The sequence below is a fragment of the Artemia franciscana genome, chromosome 13 (genome assembly GCF_032884065.1).
Source record: "Artemia franciscana chromosome 13, ASM3288406v1, whole genome shotgun sequence".
NCBI classification, from domain to species: domain Eukaryota; kingdom Metazoa; phylum Arthropoda; class Branchiopoda; order Anostraca; family Artemiidae; genus Artemia; species Artemia franciscana.
The window spans coordinates 102,164-115,761 of NC_088875.1; the positions used below are offsets into that span (position 1 = coordinate 102,164).

Genomic DNA, 13,598 nt, shown 5'->3' on the forward strand with positions numbered 1-13,598 from the left:
CTATTGATATCAAAATTCAATTTTTTAGAGTTTTGGTTACTATTGAGCCGGATCGCTCCTTACTACAGTTCGTTACCACGAACTGTTTGATCATTTTGATGGACTTCATCCTAAGGAGCACAGGAAAGGCAATTGGAGACCACGGAATCAGATGGGGAGAAAAACTCTTCTGGACTTAGATTATGCTGATGATTTAAGCATATTTGATGAAAGTGTGAGCAAAATGAATAAACTTTTAGAGGTCTTGCGAGTTCAGGGTGCTAGAAAGGTTTGAAAAAAAATTAATGTTAAGAAGACTTATTCACTAAGGCTAGGAATAAGTGAAGATGAAAAGGTGACGTTGGGTAACGAAAAGATTGATCAGGTGGGTAGCTTCACTTACCTTGGTAATATTATTAGTAAAGACGATGGCAGCAGTGAAGATGTTAAAAGTAGAATAGCTAAGGCTCAGGGTTTTTCACAGTTAAAAAAAGTTTGGAAGAATAGGAATATAAGTCTGCAAACCAAGATTAAAATATTGGAAGCTACAGTGATGACAGTGGCTCTGAAGCATGAGCGCTCCGAAAAGCGGACGAAAATTTACTAGATGTTGTCCAGAGAAATTGCCTACGGATTATTCTGGGTACCCGGCTGCCTGAACGTATTTCAAACAGTAGGTTTTACGAAAAATGTGGTTCAATCCCGCTTTCTAGGCTAGTAAGAAAAGAAAGATTGAGATGGTTAGGCCACGTTCTCCGGATGAAGGATAACAGATTGCCGAAGATTGTCCTTTTTGGCCAACCTTCTGGGGCTACACGAAAAGCAGGTTGTTCCCGCCTGGGATGGGAGGATGTTATAAATAAAGATTTAGAGGAAATGGGAACTTCCTGAGAGGGTGTAAAGAGGGAGGCCTTGAATAGGTTGGAGGAGGAGCATGCATAGCTGTGTTGGCCTCGGGTGTCTTGGTGCTGCGGTGAGTTATTAGTAGTAGTAGTAGATATATATATATATATATATATATATATATATATATATATATATATATATATATATATATATATATATATATATAATCGATCGTACGTCTGTGTGTCCTCTAGGCGTTTCTACTTTGATCGTTGGATTGTCAAGAAGCTTAAAGGAGTTTTTGAGTAAATTCTTCCGAAGGTTTTAAGTAAAAAAAAATTCCCCTCCCCCAATGCCCTCGTTATCTTTTGAATGCTTTTTCTGCTAACTGAAATCGGGTATTCCTGAACTCAAAGCAATAATCTTATTACTTTCCATTATATAAGATTAATAATATAATAAGATTAATAATCTTACCCTAATTTTTCAAATATGTTCAAATTTGAAAATTAGATCTTTATTTTACACATGGGGAAAATTTCTAGGGGAAATTTTCCGTGTAAGATTTTTCTACAAAGGGGAATTTCCGGTGGAAGATTGGCTGTGGAGGAAATTTTATGAGACTTTTGTCAAATACGTTTATACTTGAAGATATGTCGTTATTAATACGCGGGGGGCTTATTTACAGTGGGGAATTTTTTTGTGGATGGGGAGTCTTCAGGAGGTTGCATAAATGTAATGTTTTTCCCTAATAAGAGGGTCATCCCTCACTTCTTTTATATGCTTAAATAGTAACAAGAAAAAGCAATAAAGAAAGAATCAACACAATTTTTTGTTCAATGGTACCTCCTCCTGATCTAACTCTTCGTGGTTATTATATTTCGTTCTTCAACATTTCCAAAATTCCTTTTTCAGTTTGGGACTATTTACACATAGGTGATGTACCGTCTATTCATTAGATGTTCAAATGAATTTTTAAGCAATCTTCTGTCAATTCTTATGTGTTTCTTTTGCATCAATGTTTACGTCATTTACATTTTTCTTCTTTGAAAAAAGGGCGTTAGTTCTTAATTAAGGAAGAAGATTGGAGAAGAGGGGAAAATTTTGGTGGAGATGCAAGACAAGCTTGTGTATTGGAGCGAAGTTATTCCAAAAACGATAATAACACAACGGGTCTTAAAGAATTTTCTCAGTTAGGTCGATTCATGAGGCAGATATTTCACTGTATTTCATATTTTGAAAAATGAGTCAGGCCGATTTGATGCTTGTGTCATTAATTTGGTTTAGTTTTCTTGCTTCAGTGTTTGGGAAACTTGGAAATTTTCACAGACAAGAGAAGAATCAAAGTACCCTCTTGCAGTCCGAAACCTGGTCAGAATCGGTGGCGAGATTTCATGAAAATCTTAGGGGGGGGGGGGTTAAATTGGAGTCAATTTTCCCAAATCAAGTGAAAATAACACTGGAAACTGAAAAATGAGCCATATAGTACCATAAAGGTAAAGAAAACTGACCCGTTCTATGGATGATTGTATTATGCAGGCTTCTCTTGGTTTTTATGGCACTTAGTATTAACCAAGTGAAATATAGCAATCGCAAATTCTGTCGGTCTGTCGGTCTGTCTGTCTGTCGGTCCCGGTTTTGCTACTTTATGCACTTCCAGGTAAGCTAGGACGATGAAATTTGGCAAGCGTATCAGATTATACTGAAGCGTATCTGGACCGGACCAGATTAAATTAGAAATAGTCGTTTTCCCGATTTGACCATCTGGAGGGGGAGTAGGGGCCGGTTAATTCGGAAAAAATGAAGTATTTTTAACTTATGAGCGGGTGATGGGATCTTAATGAAATTTGATGTTTGGAATGATATTGTGTCTCAGAGCTCTTATTTTAAATCCCGACCGGATCTGATGACGTTGGGGAGAGTTGGAGGGGGGGAAACCTAAAATCTTGGAAAACACTTCGAGTGGAGGGATCGGGATGAAACTTGATGGGAAAAATAAGCACAAGTCCCAGATGCATGATTGACATAATCGGAACGGATTCACTCTCTTTGGGGTAGTTGGGGGGGGGGGGGGTAATTCTGAAAAATTAGAAAAAATGAGGTATTTTTAACTTACGAACGGGTGATCGGATCTCAATGAAATTTGATGTTTAGAAGGATATCGTATCTTAGAGCTCTTATTTTAAATCCCGACCGGATCTGGTGACATTGGGGGGAGTTGGGAGGGGGAAACCTAAAACTTGGAAAACACTTAGAGTGGAGGGATTTGGATGAAACTTGGTGGGAAAAATAAACACAAGTCCTAGATACATGATTGACATAAACGGAATGGATCCGCTCTCTTTGGGGTAGTTGGGGGGGGGTTATTTCTGAAAAACTAGAAAAAATGAGGTATTTTTAACTTACGAACGGGTGATCGGATTTCAATGAAATTTGATATTTAGAAGGATATTGTGGCTCAGAGCTCTTATTTTAAGCCCGACTGGATCTGGTGACATTGGGGGGGAGTTGGGAGGGGGAAACCTAAAACTTGGAAAACACTTAGAGTGGAGGGATCGGGATGAAACTTGGTGAGAAAAATAATCACGAGTCCTAGATACATGATTGACATAACCGGAACGGATCCGCTCTCTTTGGGGTAGTTTGGGGAGGAGTTAATTCTGAAAAATTAGAAAAAATGAGGTATTTTTAACTTCCGAACGGGTTATCGGATCTCAATGAAATTTGATATTTAGAAGGATATCGTGTCTCAAAGCTCTTATTTTAAATCCTGACCGGATCTGGTGACATTGGGGGAAGTTTGGGGTGGGGGAACCTAAAATTATGGAAAACGCTTAGATTGGAGGGATCGGGATGAAACTTGGTGGGAAAATAAGCAGAAGTCTTACATATGGGATTTACATAATTGGAACGGATCCGCTTTATTGGGGGGGGGGAGTTAATTCTGAAAAATTAGAAAAAATGACGTATTTTTAACTTACGAAGGAGTGATCGGATCTTCATGAAATTTCATATTTAGAAGGACCTCGTAACTCAGATCTCTTATTTTAAATTTCAACCGGATCAAGCGTAATTGGGGGGGGGGGCAGTTGGGGGGACCGGAAACCTTAAAAAATACTTGAAGCGGTGAGATCTGGATGAAACTGGATGGGAAGAATAGAAATCTGTCTAAGATACGTGACTGACATAACCGGACCGGATCTGCTCTCTTTGGTGGAATTAGGGGGGGGGGGGTAATTTTGAAAATTGAGGTATTTGTAACTTACGAAAGGGTGACCAGATTTTAATGAAATTTGATATTTAGAAGGATCTTGTGCTTTAAAGTTCTAATTTTAAATTCCGACCAGATCCTGTGACACTGGGGGGAGTTGGAGGGGGAAACCGGAATTCTTGGAAAATGTGAAAATTGGGGTATTTTTATCTTACGAATAGATGATCGGATCTTAATGAAATTTGATTTTTAGAAGGAATTCATGTCTCAGAGCTCTTATTTCAAATCCCGACCAGATCTTTTGACATTGGGGGGAGTTGGAGGGGGAAATCTTGGAAAAACACTTGGAGTGGAGGAATCGGGATGAAGCTTGGTGGATAGAATAAACAAATGTCCTTGATACGTGATTGACAGAATCGTACTGGATTTGCTCTCTTTGGGGGAGTTGGGGGGATGGGCTCAGTGATTTGGCGAGTTTGGTGCTTCTGGACGTGCTAGGACGATGAAAATTGGTAGGCGTGTCGGGGAGCTGCACAATTTGACTTGATAAAGTCGTTTTCCCAGATTCGACCGTCTGGGGGGCTAAAGGGAGAGGAAAAATTAGAAAAAAATAGTTATTTATAACTTACGAGTGGGTGATCGGATCTTAATGAATTTTGATATTTAGAAGGACATCGTGACTCAGAGCTCTTATTTTAAATCCTGACCGGCATTAAGCCTCTTATTTTCCTTTTTAAATCAATCTATTGATTCATAGAATTTTGTTAGAGCTCATACCATATGATCTCTTGGCTCTTAGCTCTTCTCACCTCCACAAGTGCCATATGAGCTCTAAGTTCTTGTTAATTTTCCCGCTCGTATCTCGCATTGCTTTGTAATGCTCACCAGTAAATACCTCTGGTCGATTTTTCTGAGAACTAAGAATGAATCTCATGGCCAGGGCAGGAAAAATATACTCAAGACAGTAGTGACTCCCAAAATGCATCTTAGAATAGCTTTTTATGGCACTTGATATTAGCCAAGTGACATATAGCAATCGCAAATTATGTCGGTCTGTCTGTCTGTCCGTCCCGGTTTTGCTACTTTAGGCACTTCCAGATAAGCTAGGACGATCAAATTCGGCAGGCGTATCAGGGACCGGACCAGATTAAATTAGAAATAGTTGTCTTCCTGATTTGACCCATCTGGGGGGGGGAGTGGGGGGCCCGTTAATTCGGAAAAATTGAAGTATTTTTAACTTACGAACTGATCAGATCTTGATGAAATTTGATGTTTGGAAGGATATCGTGTTACAGAGCTGTTATTTTAAATCCTTACCGGATTTGGTGACATTGGGGGGAGGGAGTTGGGAGGGGGAAACCTAAAATCTTGGAAAACACTTAGAGTGGAGGGATCGGGACGAAAGTTGGTGGGAAAAATAAGCACAAGTCCTAGATACATAATTGACATAACTGGAACGGAACCGCTCTTTTTGGGGTAGTTGGGGGGAGGTAATTCTGAAAAATTCGAAAAAATGAGGTTTTTAACGTACGAACGAGTGATTGGGTCTCAATGAAATTTGATATTTAGAAGGATATCGTGTCTCAGAGTTCTTTTTTTAAATCCCGACCGGATCTGGTGACATTTGGGCGGGGGGGTTGGGAGGGGAAACCTAAAATCTTGGAAAACACTTAGAGCGGAGGGATCGGGATGAAACTTGGTGGGAAAAATAAGCAGAAGTCTTAGATACGTGATTGAAATGATTGGAACGGATCTGCTCTTTTGGGGAAGGGGGGGTAATTCTGAAAAATTAGAAAAAATGACGTATTTTTAACTTACGAAGGAAGGAGTCTTCGGATCTTCATGAAACTTCATATTTAGAAGGACCTCGTAACTCAAATCTCTTATGTTAAATCTCAACCGGATCCAGCGTCATGGGGGGGGGGAATCTTAGAAAATACTTAAAGCGGAGAGATCAGGATGAAACTGGATGGGAAGAATAAAAACCTGTCTAAGATACGTGACTGACATAACCGGACCGGATCTGCTCTCTTTGGTGGAGTTGGGGGGGGGGGGGAATTTGAAAATTGAGGTATTTGTAACTTAGGAAAGGGTGACCAGATCTTAATAAAATTTGATGTTTAGAAGGATCTTGTGCTTTAAAGCTCTAATTTTAAATCCGACTAGATCCTATGACATTGGGGGAGTTGGAGGGAGAAACCGGAATTCTTGGAAAACGTGAAAACTGGGGTATTTTTATCTTACGAATAGGTGATTGGATCTTAATGAAATTTGATTTTTAGAAGGAATTCATGTCTCAGAGCTCTTATTTCAAATCCCAACCAGATCTTTTGACATTGGGGGTGGAGGGGGAAATTTTGGAAAACACTTGGAGTGGAGGAATCGGGATGAAGCTTGGTGGATAGAATAAGCAAATATCCTTGATATGTGGTTGACGTAACCGTACTGGATTCGCTCTCTTTGGGGGAGTTGCTGGGGAGGGGTTCAGTGATTTGACGAGTTTGGTGCTTCTGGACGTGCTAGGACGATGAAAATTGGTAGGCGTGTCAGGGAGCTGCACAAATTGACTTGATAAAGTCGTTTTGTCAGATTCTACCATCTGGGAGGGGGGGCTAAAGGGAGAGGAAAAATTAGAAAAAATTATTTATTTATAACTTACGAGTGGGTAATCGAATCTCAATGAATTTTGATATTTAGAAGGACACCGTGACTCAGAGCTCTTATTTTAAATCCTGACTGGCATTAAGCCTCTTATTTTCCTTTTAAATCAACCTATTGATTCTTAGAATTTTGTTAAAGCTCATACCATATGAGCTCTTGGCTCTTAGCTCTTCTTGCCTCGTCACAAGTGCCATATGAGCTCTTAGCTCTTGTTTTAAACAGAAATTAGAATTTTGGTAATAATTGCTTTCTCTCCTCTTTGGCCAAAGATTATCCTTTTCGGCCAGCCGTCTAGGGCTAAACAGGAAGCAGATTGTCGGCGGTTGGATTGGGAGGATGTCATAAAGAAAGACTTAAGAGAAATGAGAAGTTCCTGGGAGGGTTTCAAGAGAGAGGCTTAGAATAGATCGGGATGGAGGAGAAGCGAACGTAACTGTGTTGGCTTCAAGTGTCTTGGTGGTAGTAGTAGTCTCTTCTGGTAATCAAAGAAAAATGCTCAGTAATTTTTTATCCGGCATGTACAATGAAAAGCTCAAGCCTATGACACCCCGAAAACTGTTAAGATTTCTTTAATTTTTTTTTCTCTAAAATCTACTGTATTTCGTGTAATTACTTATTTTATAAAGTTGTGCCCTGGTCCTAATTCCATGTGACATCCATGCCATAATTATCATTCGTACGTGCTTTGAGGTGGTTTCGCACAATTTCATTTATGTCAAAACAGATTCAAAGCTTAATGAAGATGCCTCGCAAGGTCTCAGTTGTGTAATTGATTTCGATTTAACTTCCTAAGCCAGCATTTTAATAGAGTGGGGGGGGATAATTTTCCTATTAAAATATAAAGAACGCAGTTTTTTGGTTTAAAAAACCTTTGCTTGGTATTTAAATTATAAAGAAAGCGAAGAAAAACAAAATACCCTCCCCAAGATTTTCAGAAATACCTTTTTCTTTCATAATTAAAATTCCCTATCTCGTTTATTTTAGTGAATTACCGCGCCTAAACTATGCAAAGGATAACCTAACTTACTTCGGGAAGAATCTAGTTCAAAAGTAACCAGAGGAAAAATTTCAACAAACTAAAACTTGACCAGAACTCTTGAGTCCGAAAGAAGGGAATAATACCAGATCGAACAGGAAAATTCGAAATGTACCAAAAAAGTGAAAATATATTACATCAAACAGTTCGTGGTAACGAACTGTAGTAAGGAGCGACCCGGCTCAATAGTAAACGAAACTCTAAAAAACGGAATTTCGATGCTAAAAGATACATCAAAAGAATAGGATTTTTATGCTGATTTCAAATATATAAGTTTCATCAAGTTTAGTTATTGTCATCAAAAGTTACGAGCCTGAGAAAATTTGCCTTATTTTGGAAAATAGGGGGTAACACCCCCTAAAAGTCATAGTATCTTAACGAAAATTACATCATCACATTCAGCGTATCAGAGAACCCTATAGAAAAAATTTCAAGGTCCAATCTACAAAAATGTGGAATTTCGTATTTTTTGCCAGAAGACAAATCACGGGTGCGTGTTTATTTGTTTTTTGTTTTTTTTTCCAGGGGTCATCGTATCGACCAAGCGGTCCTAGAGTGTTGCAAGAGGGCTCATTCTAACGGAAATGAAAAGTTCTAGTGCCCTTTTTAAGTGACCAAAAAAATTGGAGGGCACCTAGGCCCCCTCCCACGCTCATTTTTTTCCCAAAGTCAACGGATCAAAATTTTGAGATAGCCATTTTGTTCCGCATAGTCGAAAACCATAATAACTATGTCTTTCGGGATGACTTACCCCCCACAGTCCCTGGGGGAGGGGCTGCAAGTTACAAACTTTGACCAATGTTTACATACAGTAATGGTTACTGGGAAGTGTATCGACGTTATCAGGGGGATTTTTTTGGTTTGGGTGTGGGGTTCAGGGGAGGGGGCTATATGGGAGGATCTTTACTTGGAGGAGTATTTCATGGGGGAAGAGAATTTCAATGAAAAGGGCGCAGGACTTTCTAGCATTACTATAAAAAAAAAACAATGAAAATATAAACATGAAAAAGTTTTTTCAATTGAAAGTAAGGAGAAGCACTAAAACTTAAAAAGGAACAGAGATTATTACGCATATGAGGGGTTCTAAAAATACTTTAGCATAAAGAGCGAGGTATTTAGGAGGAGATAAACACTTCACTCTTTATGCTAAAATTTTTTTTAATAATTTCAACTATTTATTCTACGGCCTTTCTGATTCAGGGGTCATTCTTAAAGAATTGGGATAAAACAAGATTTAGTGTGAAGAGCGAGGTATTAACGAGGGGACCAACCCCCTCATATATATAATCAAAAATATAAGAATATAAAAGTTTGTTACGTAAGTTAATTCTTAAGTTACGTGTTTTTTTTTACTAATAAAAACGTTCGTTAAAAATAAAAGATCTAGTTGCCTTTTTAAGTAACCGAAAAATTGGAGGGCAACAAGACCTCCTTCCCCACCCCTTATTTCTCAAAATCGTCTGATCAAAACTAAGAGAAAGCCATTTAGCCAAAAAAAGAATTAATATGCAAATTTCATTTAATAATTTATGTACGGAGAGCCAAAATCAGTCATGCATTAATTAAAAAACTTTCAGAAATTAAATTAAAAAAAACAAGTTTTTTTAAATGAAAGTAAGGAGCGACATTAAAACTTAAAACGAACAGAAATTACTCCGTATATGAAAGGGGCTTTTCCTCCTCGACACCCTGCTCCTTGCGCTAAAGTTTGATTCTTTCTCGCAACTCTACTTTTTAAAACAATAAAAAACTTTAGCGTAAGGAGCGGGGTGTCAAGGAGGAAAAGCCCCTTTCATATACGGAGTAATTTCTGTTCGTTTTAAGTTTTAATGTCGCTCCTTACTTTCATTTAAAAAAACTTTTTTTTTTTATTTAATTTTACCAGGACCTCTAAATTGTAGCAAAAAAGGTACAATGGTACTGAGTTGGCAACTCGGTACCATTGCAGATAGGTGCTATTGAGATTAAGGGTATCTCCAGTTTATATATTTATTTTATGCTTAGCAATTGGCTCCTGTGATGATAAAGTAATCTTAGAGGAATTGTAACTTAAGACCTGAAAGAGGGTAAAGGGGTGGGGGTCTTGAATTTAAACTTCTGTAATATTTTCTGGATTAAAACATCGTTTCCTATTAATTTAAGTCTGTGGAGACTGAAAACGACATGGAATTGAAAAGTCTTATCATTTAGTACCCCACTTCTACCCCAAGCGAGGTCCCAGGGGGATCGTTCAAACGAGCTATTGACATTCTCACCTCCTTTATTCGAATCCCATGAAGTAATGCGCTCGGAAGATAAGGCTTCACTGCAGCTGATATGTAGAATCAGCACAAACATAAGGTTTAACTAATGCCAACATAAGCATGCTACTATGTCATGGATGTCTGTTAGCTACTATATTTGGTAGAATTGGGCACTTTATCCGCTTATGGAGAGGCAGCTTCTTATTACCTAGCTTTGTGCGAAAGTATTTCGCATTAGCTGACGTCATTTTTGACGGCTATGCAAGTGGGCATAGCCGTCTATGCCCATCAAAGATCAAATCCATTGGAAGCGAACAAAAGGAAAACAGTGCCCTAACATCAGTTTCACTTCTACCACGAAGCTTGCTTAGAAGAAAGAAGACTTTCTCTCTCCAACTCATACAATGAGTTGATTATCATAAAGCTAATAGTTGGGTAATTTGTGGAAGCCAGGTTTCAAGTACAAATAGCCTGAGGGGATTTAGACATTTTCACAGCAAAAACTGCACTTGCTTCAGCCCTGAAAAAGGAGGACGGCTTGATTGGAAATTATACCGATTTGTTGGTATTGCTGAAACGAGTTTCTGCTGACCCTGCGAAGATTTTTTTTTGCATCTGCTACTTGAAAATGAAGCATCCATCAGACGTTACTAAGTCACTCTTGTTCGTCCACGCCTTTTCAGGATGTGATAATAGTTAGGGTTCTTGGCTTTTTGTTATTTCTTTTGCTATATTAAATTATTCCTATTTTTGGGATTCTTTTTTCTTCCTCCCCCGCCCTTTTTTTTCATTTTAGTTCGTAATCTTTGTTTTTGGCTAAAACAAATACTATATTTAAAGGTTGGGCAAAATGCTTAACTGAAAGACCTTTTTTCAGGACTTCGGAAGGCCGTGTCTTCCCCAAAGGCACAGCTATTGAACCTTTCAAATATGCTGAATCAGATAACCATCTCAAATTTTGATCAGATGTATTTGGGGGAAAGGGGCGTGGAAAGGAGGTCAATTACCCTCCAATAGTTTCGGTCACTTGAAAAGGACACTAGAACTTTAGATTTTCCTTAGAATAAGCTGGCCTCTGATCTTCTAGGACCATTGGTTCGATACGATCCCCTCTGGAAAAGAAAATAGATAAATAAAAATTCATGCGTCATCTCTCTTATGGTAAATCTGATTTACCTCTGGAAAAGAAATTAGATAAATAAAAATGCATGCGTCATCTCTCTTCTGGTAAATCTGATCATGAGTTGGAAACCTCCACAGTAGGGCCCTTATATGCTGAAGCTGATAGTATGATTATCAATAAAATCGCTTCACTTTTTGGGGTTGTTTCCTTCTCTTTCGAAAATCAGGCAAATTTTTTCTAGCTCACTTCTTATGACGGGCAATATTTACTATTACAACTACTACTACTACTACTACTAAAAACTCACCGCAGCACGAAGCCGCTTGAGGCCAACACAGCTACACACGCTCCTCCTCCATCCCAATATATTCAAAGCCTCCCTCTTTACACCCTCCCAAGAAGTTTCCATTTCCTTTAAACCTTTCTTTATGACATCTTCCCAACCGAGACGAGGACGACCTGCTTTCCGTTTAGCCCTAGATGGTTGGCCGAAAAGGACAATCTTCGGCAATCTGTTATCCTTCATCGGCAGAACGTGCCCTAACCATCTCAGCCTTCCTTTCATTTATAGCCTTAGAAAGCGGGATTGAACGACAGTTTTCGTACAGCCAATTGTTTGAAATACGGTCAGTCAGCAGGGTACCCAGAACAATCCGTAGGCAAAATCTTCGGAAAACATTAGTAAATCTTCATTAACCTTAACGATTTTATATATTTGGGATCAGCAGAAAAACCTAATTCTTTTGATGCAGATATTGTTATCAAAATTTTGTCTTTTAGAGTTTTGGTAACTATTGGGATGATTCGCTTTTTACAGCCCCTTACTACGAACTGTTTGATATCCAAACTAGTCCTTGTTAGTTAATGAAAATAAAAATTTTATGTTGCGTTAGTTTTGGGTACAACGATGTTTTTTAACATTTTTTTCTTATGTTTTTTAAGGTATGGGAACTGGTTGGGATTTGATTCTCCCAGCAAACTGGGGAATGGCATTTTGGTTAGCACTAGTCTACAATGGAGCCCGAGTTGGGGGCCTTCGAGAGGAGAGAATGCTTCGATTTGAATGTTGCTTACCAGAAGGGAATTTGCTTAACGTTGATTCTGTTGCTGGAAAATTGGAATTAGAGACGCAAAAGGAGTTCCTCACTAAGGAGTTTTTCAAGTAATTTTTCCTTTTTGTGTCTGTGTGTGTTATTGAATGACTTTAAAATTAAGTAAAATTCTATGTTTTCCATCCATTTACTAATGCAAGTGTCGCCTGATTTATCCCAAAAAATAGTTTACCACTGGCCTAAGGGCTAAGGGAGCTGATTTTTGTTGAAACTAATTTGTTATTATAAATATACAGGGTGTCAGATAGACAATCACTGGGATGTAAGACCAGTCTAATCGCAAAATAAATGATGGTTTTTTTTATACCTTCAGGCAAATGTTAAATATAAAATTCTTTATCCCTGTTATTTAATATTAGCAAATGCAGAGCAAAATTTATCTACGGTGGGTGTAGTAGATCATGTAGGCCAACAGGAAGTGGAAGCTCATTTAAATAAGTGATAATATAGAATCTCTACAAGAAGCTGTTTATACAGTTTCGTGTGCTCTTGGTGATATTTGATCAAACAGTTCGTGGTAACGAACTGTAGTAATGAGCGACCCGGCTCAATAGTAAACAAAACTCTAAAAAACGGAAATTTTGATACCAATAGATATATCCAAAGAATCGGATTTTTATGCTGATTTTAAATATATAAGTTTCATCAAATTTAGTCTTACTCGTCAATAGTTACGAGCCTGAGAAAATTTGCCTTGTTTTGGAAAATAGGAGGAAACACCCCCTAAAAGTCATATTTGCGGAGTCATTTATTTGCGGAGAGCCAAAATAAAAACACGCATTAATTCAAAAACGTTCAGAAATTAAATAAAAAAAAACAAGTTATTTTAACTAAAAGTAAGGAGCGACTTTAAAACTTAAACCGAACAGAAATTACTCCGTGTATGAAATGCATCGATTTGAATGTTGCTTACCAGAAGGGAATTTGCTTAACGTTGATTCTGTTGCTGGAAAAGTGGAATTAGAGACGCAAAAGGAGTTTTTCAAGTAATTTATTTGCGGAGAGCCAAAATAAAAACACGCATTAATTCAAAAACGTTCAGAAATTAAATAAAAAAAAAACAAGTTATTTTAACTAAAAGTAAGGAGCGACATTAAAACTTAAAACGAACAGAAATTACTCCTTGTATGAAATGCTTCGATTTGAATGTTGCTTACCAGAAGGGAATTTGCTTAACGTTGATTCTGTTGCTGGAAAATTGGAATTAGAGACGCAAAAGGAGTTTTTCAAGTAATTTATTTGCGGTGAGCCAAAATAAAAACACGCATTAATTCAAAAACGTTCAGAAACTAAATAAAAAAAAACAAGTTATTTTAACTAAAAGTAAGGAGCGACATTAAAACTTAAAACGAACAGAAATTACTCCGTGTATGAAATGCTTCGATTT

General features: G+C 37.9%; 1 protein-coding gene across 1 annotated transcript in view; it reads left to right on the plus strand.

Moving 5' to 3' along the window:
* Positions 1 to 13,598, plus strand: part of LOC136034349 (ribonucleases P/MRP protein subunit POP1-like) — an 87,943-nt gene that overhangs the window by 53,421 nt on the left and 20,924 nt on the right. The window contains exon 6 of the mRNA XM_065715480.1: positions 12,042 to 12,261. Coding sequence (XP_065571552.1) covers positions 12,042 to 12,261 — 220 coding nt within the window. The remainder of the gene's footprint in view (positions 1 to 12,041; positions 12,262 to 13,598) is intronic.